The sequence below is a fragment of the Sinocyclocheilus anshuiensis genome, unplaced genomic scaffold (assembly GCF_001515605.1).
Source record: "Sinocyclocheilus anshuiensis isolate Anshui unplaced genomic scaffold, SAMN03320099.WGS_v1.1 scaffold1392, whole genome shotgun sequence".
NCBI classification, from domain to species: domain Eukaryota; kingdom Metazoa; phylum Chordata; class Actinopteri; order Cypriniformes; family Cyprinidae; genus Sinocyclocheilus; species Sinocyclocheilus anshuiensis.
The window spans coordinates 376349-388395 of record NW_015542476.1 but is presented as its reverse complement, the minus strand read 5'-3'; the positions used below and the strand labels follow the sequence as shown (position 1 = coordinate 388395).

Below are 12047 nucleotides of genomic sequence, written 5' to 3'. Positions count from 1 at the left end.
TATATATAAGGTGGCCCTGATTTTGGACTTTTGAAATCTTCTGCCCAGTCAACTCCCCTTCATGAGAAATGGAAAAACGTACATTTACAAATGCTGCTGATGAGAACTGATCTTTGAAAAATTGCAATCTGATCTAGATCGTGATGACAATCCGACATGTCTTTCAGCTGCAAAGTTCTTGCAGACATAGAAGCAGAATGTTAAAAAGTGAAATTACTGTATCGGTGAAAAAAGATAACTTGGAACAAAACTGAGATCTGATATTTTTGGTGATCCGACAAGTCCTTCAACCACAGTACTTTTGCGGGGACCTGGAAACAGATTTTGGTGCTCTGACAGTCTGCATTTATAATAATGAACTGCATTTGTTCTTCGGCCTTTGAAAAGTTCTTTGTACTTTTGGATAAGTGCAACACCTCTTTCTAGGTACCAGGACCTTCATTTAGGAAGTCCTGACAGAGATCAAGAATAACGAAGAAGTTGCAAGTGTTCTGCCATTTTTGTTGCCAAGTGTGGTAACCCATACTCAACACACACAATCTCTGAAAGTGAAAGTCGGCATGGAGCCCAGTGCTGATGAATCAAACCCAATAAACTCCTGCACTAAACTCTGAAATAGATTAGTGTACACCAACCAACTCAATAACATCCCAGCCTGCCAAATGTGTGTGTGTTTATGACTGTAATAGAGCTTAACAGTGACCACCCACTTTTTCAGCAGCCAGTATTTTTCCCATTCATTTCCTTTGTAGAAATATCTTACAAAAAGTTCTTAGCTATGAACCAAACGAAGTAGCTAAGAGATGAATCACAGCAACATAATGTTTGTCTAAAAACAAAAAAGGTATTTTCAGAAATCACAAAAACACAGGAAAAAAAGACGTGCTTAAAATTCTTGTTAATATTAAAAAGTGCACAAATACATTAAAATAAAAAATATAGTAACAACAGCAATATTGGGAAAGATTGATTTAAAAGAATTTAATATATTTTTAAATGTTTTTTTTCTGTAATGGCAACGCTACATTTTAAGCAGCAATAAATAAACAGCAATAAATATTTACTGTCACATTAATTTAATATGTCCTAGCTGAATTAAAGGTTTTAATTTCTTCAAAAATAAATCTTACTGACCCCAGACTTTTGAACGGTAGTGTAATTGACAGAATGAAATACTCATCTCATGAAGCACTGACAATAACCAAATCATAAATAATGGTACAATATTAATCTATGAATTATGTTGATTATCAATTTAAAATACATTATATTTTAAGTTTACTGCAAAATATTCAAATATTTAATTTGTTTTAGAGTGTAGAGAGACTAATTTCATTAAATAACTTGTGATGTTTTATGGGAGTGACTTCTCCAATTGGTGGAGCTCCCTTCAGGATTATGGGTAGTGTTGTGTTTGCACATGTGTGTCTTACTCTGTGTGGCTCCACTGACTCTGATCTCCAGTTGGCTGAGGTGTTTCACCAGCAGGGCAGTATGTTGCAGTAAGTCTCGGTTCTGCAGCAGCAGCTGGTGAGTTCTGGCCTGTGCCTCCATGCGGGCAGCCGTCTCTGCGGCCAGCTGATCCTTCAGGAGCTGCACCTACAGCAGAAACACAATCAGTCAAGACTAGGGAATCATGCCAGTCGTACTGAAATATATCATAACTTGCAGGTAGGATATGAGTTGAGGATTATAGTGAGTGAAGCGACTCTTAGTTTAGGTAATCCCAGTCGTATAGAGTTGATTCTCCAACTACTAACCTGTGTTTTTAGTGTATCAGTAGCAATGACAGTAATCAAGCTTTTAATTTATTATTCTATTAGGCTTCCAGTAGTAGCTTTATTTTGTTGTCTTCATCATTTGTGCAACTGTTTGGGAAATTCAGCCCAAAGCAAAGAAAACAACATCTCTTTAATATATCTTTAATAGTTGCTTCTCCTAGATAGCACAGAGATAAATGGAGAGCAAACAGAAACATATTGTGAGAAAAACAGCCCAGTAATCTCCTCTGGAGCAGTGGTTTTCCACCTTTTTGTCTCTAAGGCCCCCTATTGTCAATGACAATATTTAAAGGTCAACAAAAGACATTTCTAAACTAGTATAAAATAATTATATTAAAATAATTATTGACATAGCTGCTTATTTTCAAACTCTTTTAATTACTTAAACTAGGACTGGCAAAATTAAAATAATTAAATTACATAATCCCAAAAACTGAATGTTCTTCATGGTTTATTATTGGTTCATGGTTTATTATTGCAAGTGTGCTGAGGCCCCCTGGTAGAGAACCAGTCCTCTAGACTTTTAAAGAGATCTCAACAATATTAAAAACTGTGCTCAGATTTGCCAGTAAACAAACAAACAAATAAATGATGCAATAAAATTTAAATGTTTAATTATAAACTCCGCTATATTGTCTCGTTTGTTAAGAAATCCTCTAAAGAATTTTAGGAGAAACATCTGAGACAAGGTTAACACCCAAAAGAAGCTAAACACTAAATCTCCTGAGATATGAAAGAGCAATCTCAGAGCAACAAAATTTTCCTCTGGGCGGGTGGTGATTGTACGTCAATATCATTATCCAAGCTATTGCTATGCAGTAGCATGACTGTGCTGAATCAGAGCTGAGAGCACATCAGCTTCCTCTCTCTCTGACAGGACATTATAACCATAACAGCATCTGAACCCTATACAGTATCCCAAATGAGAACTAATATCATTAGTCAGAGATAGAATGATAAAAATGACTCAATATATGAACAGGCAAATGCATGGAGATGATTGCCTCTATCAGCATCTTGTTCCGTCTCCTCTATATTTATCTTTGCTTCCTCATGGTTATGGAGAATGATTTGGGCGTATAGGGTATGTGAGTGCTTTTTAACAATGGCTATTAGAAATAATTTCAACAGAGAGAAATTAATAGGCTTATAAAGGAAATGTGCCTCTGAAATTGCTGGAGTAGGTGAATAGATCTGTACTCTATGTGGAGAGCAGATGATTGTGAAACAGCCTGAAAATATGAGATCAACTGCTGCATGTTCCATAGAGCTGTAGCGCCTCCTAGAGCTAGAAAAGGGTAGAAAAAACGTCTTACCTGTGCTACAGCGATCTGTGTTTGCTGTTGCTGCTGTAGCAGCTGTTGTTGGAGTAACTGCAGGTGGTGTTGGGTGGCCAAAGGTGTGACAGTAGGAGAGCAAGGGCTGCTGGGAGAGATTGTGTAGAGAGAGACACCCTCCAGGTCTTGTAAAGTCTGAGAGATAAAGAACGAGAAAATGAGAGAGGGAAAACAAATGTTAACAAACTATTTGGGTCCTAAAACATTATCATTTGAAACATCATCTTCTGCAGTGTACAATATGGACTATGGGCTTTGAAAGCATAGTAAAGGGTTAATTAGTGTGCATGTGTGTTTGCATTGGGAGAGCACTTTAATATGTGGATCTCCACAGGAGAAAAGGACACAGAGAGACACCCTCCAGGTCTTGTAAAGTCTGAGAGATAAAGAACGAGAAAATGAGAGAGGGAAAACAAATGTTAACAAACTATTTGGGTCCTAAAACATTATCATTTGAAACATCATCTTCTGCAGTGTACAATATGGACTATGGGCTTTGAAAGCATAGTAAAGGGTTAATTAGTGTGCATGTGTGTTTGCATTGGGAGAGCACTTTAATATGTGGATCTCCACAGGAGAAAAGGACACACACACACACACACACACACACACAGAGAGAGAGAGAGAGAGAAACTAAAATTAGAAACTAATTTTCTCTAAGTAGCTTTACCCTGTCAGTTAAAAACTGCGACAGAAACATGGCTCTTGGGATTTGAACACCAAAACTCTCTCGGCTTTCTCACCTAATTATATTTTGGGTAACACTTTACAATCCGATTGCACTGCATTTACTAACAATGAACAGTTGTATTTTTAATTAACTTTAACAATTTCATTTTTTATTCTAGTTAATGCATTAACTAATGAAACCTTTTTTCTATCCCTAACCCTTTACCATCACACAAACCTTTATACATTTAAAGATTTCCATAGACAATATTTAGACATTTAAGGAATAGTTGACCCCAAAATGAAAATTCTGTCACCATTTACACACCCCAAGTTCCAAACCTGTATAATTTCTTTCTTCAGAGTCAATGGGGACCAGAGACCAGAGACCAGTCTTCAAAACGTCCTCTGTGTTCAGCAGAAGAAAGAAACTCATACAGGTCTGGAACAAACTGAGGGTAGAAAAAAAATTATAACGAAATTTCATTTTTGGGTGAACTATCCCTTTAATATTCAGCTCTCTGGAAAACTTTGCATATTACAGAAATATGATACAATTTTGAACAAAATGTATTTAGATATTCTAATTGATAAATTAGGCGTTCTGTGGTATAATATTTATGTATAATTTTTTGTACAGTTACTAAACAAAATAAATTTTGACCATTGTCCCTGGAAAAAAAACTCTTCTACACAGTGCTAGTCTCAAGTCTTGCACATCACTCAGAAATGTGCCTATTATAGTTTATATACTGCTCATTAAAGTTTAGTTTACATGACGATCTATAAAGTAGAGTATCAACATAATTCCTCCCTTTGTGTGATTTCTGATGTTAACCACCAGGAGAAGCTGGAGGTTTAATTTCAGGGTTATTTCAGAGTGAGGAGAGACAGAGGATGGAGGTAGTAGCAGCACATCTGCAAAAGCAAGTAAGACTGCCAAAATGAAACCGTTCATGAAAACAATCTTTTCATGTCCATTATCTCCACTGTGCACACACAGGAATGCCTTCCATAAGTGGGATGGCAAAGAGATAACAGTTAACGACTACATTTTAAAACAGCATAAAAAAGGAAGCTGCAACAATGAATGTTCCCATTCTGTCTTCATTTATCCAGTAGATTCATTTGTTATGAACATCAGCTACAAAGCTAATGGAACACCACTGGATCTTTGATGTTTGCTAGACAAGGGACACGTGAATGCTTTATGAATTTGATTGCTGCTAAACGAATACATGTAAAATGACTGAATGCATTATCTGCTTTCAGGCTAGCCAGCCTTTCTGCACTGGGAATTTCTGTAATGAACGATGGAGAGATATCAAACATCAAACAATTTTTGAATTTGAACTTAATAATCCTTATGGCTCTCTCGTATGATATATGAACTTTTAAACACGGACATGCAGCCAAATCAACCTGACTGGCCACAGTTTGCCTTTAAATGACATTAAATTCATGACAAGTGAGTACTCCCTACCCCTAAATCTCATTACTGTAGTAATGCATAAATAAACAAAAAATAATAATACTAATGTAAAACAATAATAATAATATATTATTTAAAGCATAAAAAGCATTTATATATATCATGGTAATATTTGTTGAATTAATTTGTTTAAATATGTTTAAATTCCTTTAATTTCATTTTTTTACATTAATGTTTTTGCTTTTATTTACTTTAATAATACACTACAGTTTTGGGTCAGTAAGATTTTGTTTTGAAATTAACAATTGTATTCAATTTATGCATTAATCAAAGAATCCTTGGAAAAAAAGTATCATGGTTTCCACAAAAATATTAAGCAGCACTACTTCTTTCAACATTGATAACATTGAAATGCTTCTTGAGCACCAAATCATATTTGAAAGATTTCTGAAGGAGCATGTGACAGACTGGAGTAATGGCTGCTGAAAATTCAGCTTTTCCATTTCAAAATACAGAAAACGGTTATTTTAAATTGAAATAATAGTTGACAATATTACTGTTTGACTGTAGTTTAAATCAAATAAATGCAACCTTGGTGAGCATAAGAGACTTCTTTCAAAAAAGCTAAAAATCTTACCAACCCAAAAGTTTTAAACGGTAGTGTAGCAGCCTACCTATTAATGACCCACTCATTGTTGAAATAGTAGGTAAAAAAATATATGTAATCTTTTATACTATTACAGTGGTCCAAATAAGGCCTAAAATAATGATAATCACCACTGAGAATAATGAGGAAAAGTTACACATTACACTAATGAGAAGTGAAATTAAAATAACGTCACAATGCCAAACAAATCTCAGTGAAAGGGATATAAAATCTTTTTATCCTGACCTAACAACATGATTTCTAGCCTACATAAGTTTGTAAAACTGCTCACTCAGCTGAGACTTGCCGTATGAGTGGGTATTAAACTTAAATAATATAGAGATTGTTGTGCGTTGCTGGCTAAGTGAAATCCGTGTCTCACCGGGGCTGTATGATATTATTTCCACTTCAGACACAGTTAAGTGGTTCAAGTCAGGCAAAGATTTTGAAAATAGTGTGCAGGCCAGGGGCAACATTACAGTATCACTGAATACCCAGAAGGAGGAATAAGGTTGCGATAAAGGGGAAAAAACAGAAGTGAAAGAAGGTGAAAGGGGTTTCTTCCATTTATAAACAGCCTTATTTCCAGCTGACGAGCGATATTCAACAGATGTCTGTGGGGAGAAATGATGCAAGAGCTTCTCTTCTGGACAAACCACTCAGTCATGCTCATACTCCAGATCGCTCTCACCTGGAGGGTTTGTCCAGGTTTCACCATGTTGAGCTCTGACAGACTGTGAAGAATGTCATCCATAGCTTGCTCACTGAGCTTTGTGGAATGTGACTCCATTCCAGTGACATCATCTATTCCGTGCTCCATGGCTGTCAGATGACGAGCTGTAAACAACAGCAGCATTTCAAGAATATGGTGCACACTTTAAGAAACCAGTTACACAACAATGCACTCCACAGATTTGATTTACTCTATTATGACATGTGTTTTAGGCATTAATGCTCTGACGCGATGGCATGGTCTCACCTTCAGGGCTGGGCTCTTCTCCAGACTGATCGCTCTGGCCGTCTGCAGGGCCGTCTGGCTGTTCATCTGCATTCTGCTCAGCGTGCTGCAGACTCAGCTTATAGCACAGCTCAAACGCCTGACCAACCGTCCGCACTATCCGCATGGCTTGACTCTGAGAGAGGAGAAAGTTAAAAGATTTCAGAGATTTAGAGAAATGTAGAATTTTATATACACATAACATACAATATATGAATAATCCTAATTTTTACATTTGATAATTCTAAAATAAAAACTATATGCGGGGTACAGAATTGATTATAAACAATATTATGAGTGTATACAGTATATATATATATATATATATATATATATCATATAAATGGCACTATATATATATAATGAAAAAAGCAAAGGGCAAAGAATGTCAGGAAGAGCAGAGAAAACAGAGACAAATACTGTAGGTGAAGAGTATCAACGTTAAGGCCATCACTTGCTCAAGGACAAGACAGACTTAAAAAAATGGCATGCATGATATTAATCCTTGGTCAGAGGCAAAGCTGCAGAGAGAAAGAGAGTAACACAAGACCAATATTTTTCCTTCTATGTGAAAGGAGACGGCTCTACCTTTTTTTTGGACTTGAATACATTGCATCTGAACAAGTTGCTGGATCCATCACGAACAATGTAGCTGAAAATCTTCAGATCCTGAGAATCATGGGATACATAGAAGATCCTTAGAGGAAACAGAAGAGAAAAAGGTAAACATAGGTGAAAAATTAAGACATTAGGTCAAAATACACTTTATTTTGTTAAATGTTCTGCATCTCACCTGTATATGGGGTCGTGCATAACCAGCATCTTGCTCTCATCCCACATCCACTCTTTCCTCTTGAGGTCAAAACAAGGCAAATGTCAGGGACTCTCATTATGAATGTGGACAAAAATATAAACTTCTGATTTCTAGTACTGTAATTCTGATACAGAATAATGATATTCATGTGTCAGAACTGATGACATCACACTTGCCTTGGGTTTCTTGCGCAGCACCACTTTGACCCCGTCTACTGAGACCACTATGCTCACTTTCTTCTTCTTCACGCTCTTTGCCTTGAACTCATACTGCAAGGAAAAAGCAGAGTGATTTAAATGTGATTTAAAGTGCCCCTATTATGGGTTATGAAAGGTTAATATTTTGGTTTTGGGAGTCCCCAACAACAGGTTCACATACATGCAAGGTGAAAAAACACTTTAACTGTCTTATAATATGCATTTATTTTTTAATTTTTTGCTCAACGACTCCCAAACGGTTCGCTCAACGATTCATTTTTCCAAACCCCTCCTTTGCGTGACGCTAAACTGCGGTGATAGGTCTGATGACCCAGTCTGTTGTGATTGGTCTACTGCGTGCAGCGCATGTCAATAACGGAACGCCCATCACCATTACTTAGCCCACAGCTTGGTGGTAAACACCCAAACAGCCATGTTATATGTGTTAGCCCAATGCAGAAACGTACTGATAAAGCACTGCAGTTTGTACACCAACGTATTGCTCTATTCTTTATCAGGACTCCAAGTAATAACAACGACAAACATTCACTATTCATTGACACATTTCTAGACAATTGCGAGTGAACAGATATTGCTGTTAGCCGGTTAGACGGAGACCTACAAGCTGAGCAGAGCGAACACAACACACACAACTAAATACGTATTTTGCATGCTACAGTACAGAGTACACGACAGCAACAGATTTTCAAAGAATTACTCCACTTTCAGAATAAAAAATTCCTGATAATTTACTCACCCCCATGTCATCCAATATGTTTAGATTTAAAACTTTGCAGGATGTTTTCATTCACTTAGAGCTGTGTTACACACTGCATGAAAGGTAATTTTCAAAAATCCATAATAGGGGCACTTTAAGACACGTTTTCAAAGACCAATCATAGAACCAAAACACAGCTGTCTATTCTAATGTTTTCCATTAAAAGATCAAACTAAACATCCAATGTCCAAAACTTTAAGATGCTAACTGAAGTACTAGGACCAATCCTAAATCAGTTAGTACTCATTAGCACCTAAACTGCTAAATTATGAAAATAGATGAATCGACAATCAGTCTTGCCCTGAGAGCCTGATTTAAATTATAATGAAGTATTTACAATAAACAACAACTTTCTTAAAGAGCTGAAATCGATGTAGAAACATGCGACTGGTATCTTTTATAGTATGTAATTTATTCCTGTGATGGCAAAGCTGATTTTTTTAGCTTCCGTTACTGCTTAAGTGTTTACTGTCATTACAGTCTTCAGTGTCAAATGATCCTTGATGAATAAAAGTTCAAAAGAACAGAATTTATTTGACATAGAAATCTTTTGTAATATTATAAATGTTTTTTTACTATCACTTTTGATCAATTTAATGCATCCTTGGTTAATAACAGTATTAATTTATTTAAAAATTGTATCTCAAGTTTCCCACCTTGGCTTTTACTAGCATTTGACTCGCTCTCTCTTACTCACTCTCATACATTTTAATGCCCTTTATACTTTGTTTACAAGTATGTATTGCAAAAAAAAAAAAATCTTGCAACTTTGCATTAAAAGATTCCAACTCAAGAATTATTTATTCCAAATGTCTTCAGTCTGAATGATTCAGATTAACCCTATTTGAGTTTTTGGGTTCTTTGAAACTCTTTTGAGTTGGATATAAATCATTTCTGCTGAAAAACTACCTATTCATTATTGAAGTCAAGTCCTGGACTGAACTGAGAGAGCTACGCTCATTCGCAGGAACATTACGCTGATCTGTCCATCTCTTGTAGGCTAGAGGAAAACAAGGAGCGATGGTGGAAGCATAAAGACTGTATGAGATGTACTACAGGAAAAGGACATGACAGGTCTGTCCACGTGTGCAGATGACAAACCTTTAGTCTTGCTGAAGAGCTTGAGTGTGTTGAAGTTGCTAAAACTTTAATCTACCAGTCAGAGTTAATCACCATCATGGCTCTCTCTTAGAACAAGAAGAGATGTTTATATTCATTTAGACCACACGTGTTAAATTACTAATCTATTTGTAATTCACTTTGGGCAATAGCATCTGTTAAAGGGATCGTTAACCCAAAAATGAAAATTCTGTCATCATTTACTCTATGGAAATCAATGGCAATGGCTCATCTGTTTGGTTAACAGTAATATCTTGATTGCAAATGTAATTAATGAATGAATGAAAGTAAGGAGGTGAGTGTTTCAGTGTTCAGCACATAAACTGAAGACACAACATAACGTTCCAAAGACAATGGAGACATTTCAACTTTGCCACATCCCATTTACTGGTTAATATTTTGCTTATTTATTTTACATTAATAATTTAACTAGGAAAATCATAAGGGACAATATTTACAGCTTACACTACACTACAGCTTTCTAAGAAATTAATACTATAGCCAGAACTTCAAAAGCACTGAAATGAATGTCCTCTGACCGGAGATGCACATTACTTAGTATGCGTGCAGCCATTTAGGACCAAGGACAGCTCTAGACCAAACAAAATAAAAGCAAAAGGAAAGAAGTTGGTAGTTGAGGGACAAGACATGGCTGGGAGTGAATACAAAATAAGGCTGCTTGTCAAATGCTCCACACCAATTGACCATTCAGCCTTCAGGGTTTCTCATTCATATCACTCTTAACACTATCATACCAAAACTGCACCAAACACAAAAGACACTGTAGATTATCTTTTCAATGGCATACTAGTGCATATGAGACAGTGAGAAAGGTAATAATACATAAGGGACCCACCATAACAACGAATCAATAAATAAAAACATTGAACACAAATAAATATAACACTATAAAGTATATTATACAGTATCTTGCTTTCTTGTGCCTCCTCTTTGCGTTCACTTGCTTTTCGTTGAATAACACTTTCACCTGTCATGTCTTGAAACAGCTCTTGACTGCATGATGTGACCTTCTGTATAATTAGCAGTGGATGTCAGGATCCAAAGGCCACACTAAATATTAATGCATCCTTTCTTTTACAGTATGTTTATACACATGCTTCAAGATCTCTAGAAGGACCTCTGTCCTTCCTGGATTATGTGATGTGGTTATCCCCCCAAAATTTGATTTGATATTTTACAAAAAATACATATAAATGTCTCGGATTGTGACATTTGATATACTAGTATACTAGTGTGGCATACTGATTACTACATACTACACAGTGTATACTTCAGACTGCACACAATTTTTTAAATAGTACAGCATGCACACAGTTATTTTAAAGTGCCATTTTTGAGGTTATATATAGTTTTGGAAGGCTCCTACAACAGGTTTACATGCATGCAAGATCAAAAAACACGTTTGTTTTCTCATAATATACATTTAATTTCACCTCAGTTCTCAATGATTCATAAACGATTCGCTCGAAGCAGTTCGAAGAATCACTCTCTCTAAAACCTCCTTTCCGTGAGCCTACACTGCTCTGATTGGTTAGATGGCCCAGTCTTTGTGATTGGTCTAACGCGTACAGCGCATGCTATAGTGTTTGAGGGTGGGTCAAGTTGTTCACAGGCCAGACAATGTAGAACATATACAAATGTGTAACACAGTGACGTGTAGCCATCACGGAAGTGAGACTGATGACTCGGCTATCATTAGACTATATGTATAACAGTTAGCCTAGTTGTAATCTGATCTCTTAATCGGACTGGACAAGAGACTTTCTATTGATATTTCCACCTGCGCGAGTTCTAGACGGGCTGTCAGTCAGTGCAGTTACAGTGCTGCGCCACAAGGTGGTGGCTGTCATTCAATTTTTTTTTTTTTTTTTTTTTTGAGAGACAGTAACTTTATTGTGCACTGTTGGCTTCACAACTTTGCAGATCGTTTACATTAACAGACAGCTACATTACACTGCATGAAAGGTAATATCCGAAAATGCATAATAGGGGCACTTTAATACATTTATTTAGCATCTTTAATCCAACAAATACAAATCCAATCAATAAGAAAAAAAGAGATTAAAAATCATATTAGATATTATGTTCATTCATCACCCTAAAATAATCAATACTAATAGCCTAACACCTATGAGGAAGTGGCAATTCTCGTCTTAATGTCTTAATAGGGCTGTCGCGGTGAGGTAATTTCCCTTGCGGTAATTTTGAGTGGCTCAATAGCGCGGTATGCGGTATTATCGCCATACATATACATAT

At 36.2% G+C, this 12047-nt stretch overlaps 1 protein-coding gene across 1 annotated transcript in view; it reads right to left on the bottom strand.

The window, feature by feature from the left end:
• LOC107693817 (carboxyl-terminal PDZ ligand of neuronal nitric oxide synthase protein-like) overlaps positions 1-12047 on the bottom strand; it is a 40279-nt gene that overhangs the window by 15431 nt on the left and 12801 nt on the right. The window contains exons 3-9 of the mRNA XM_016493340.1: positions 7853-7945; positions 7656-7714; positions 7451-7559; positions 6845-6998; positions 6557-6702; positions 3098-3253; positions 1434-1599 (exon numbers count right to left, since the gene is read on the bottom strand). Coding sequence (XP_016348826.1) covers positions 1434-1599; positions 3098-3253; positions 6557-6702; positions 6845-6998; positions 7451-7559; positions 7656-7714; positions 7853-7945 — 883 coding nt within the window. The remainder of the gene's footprint in view (positions 1-1433; positions 1600-3097; positions 3254-6556; positions 6703-6844; positions 6999-7450; positions 7560-7655; positions 7715-7852; positions 7946-12047) is intronic.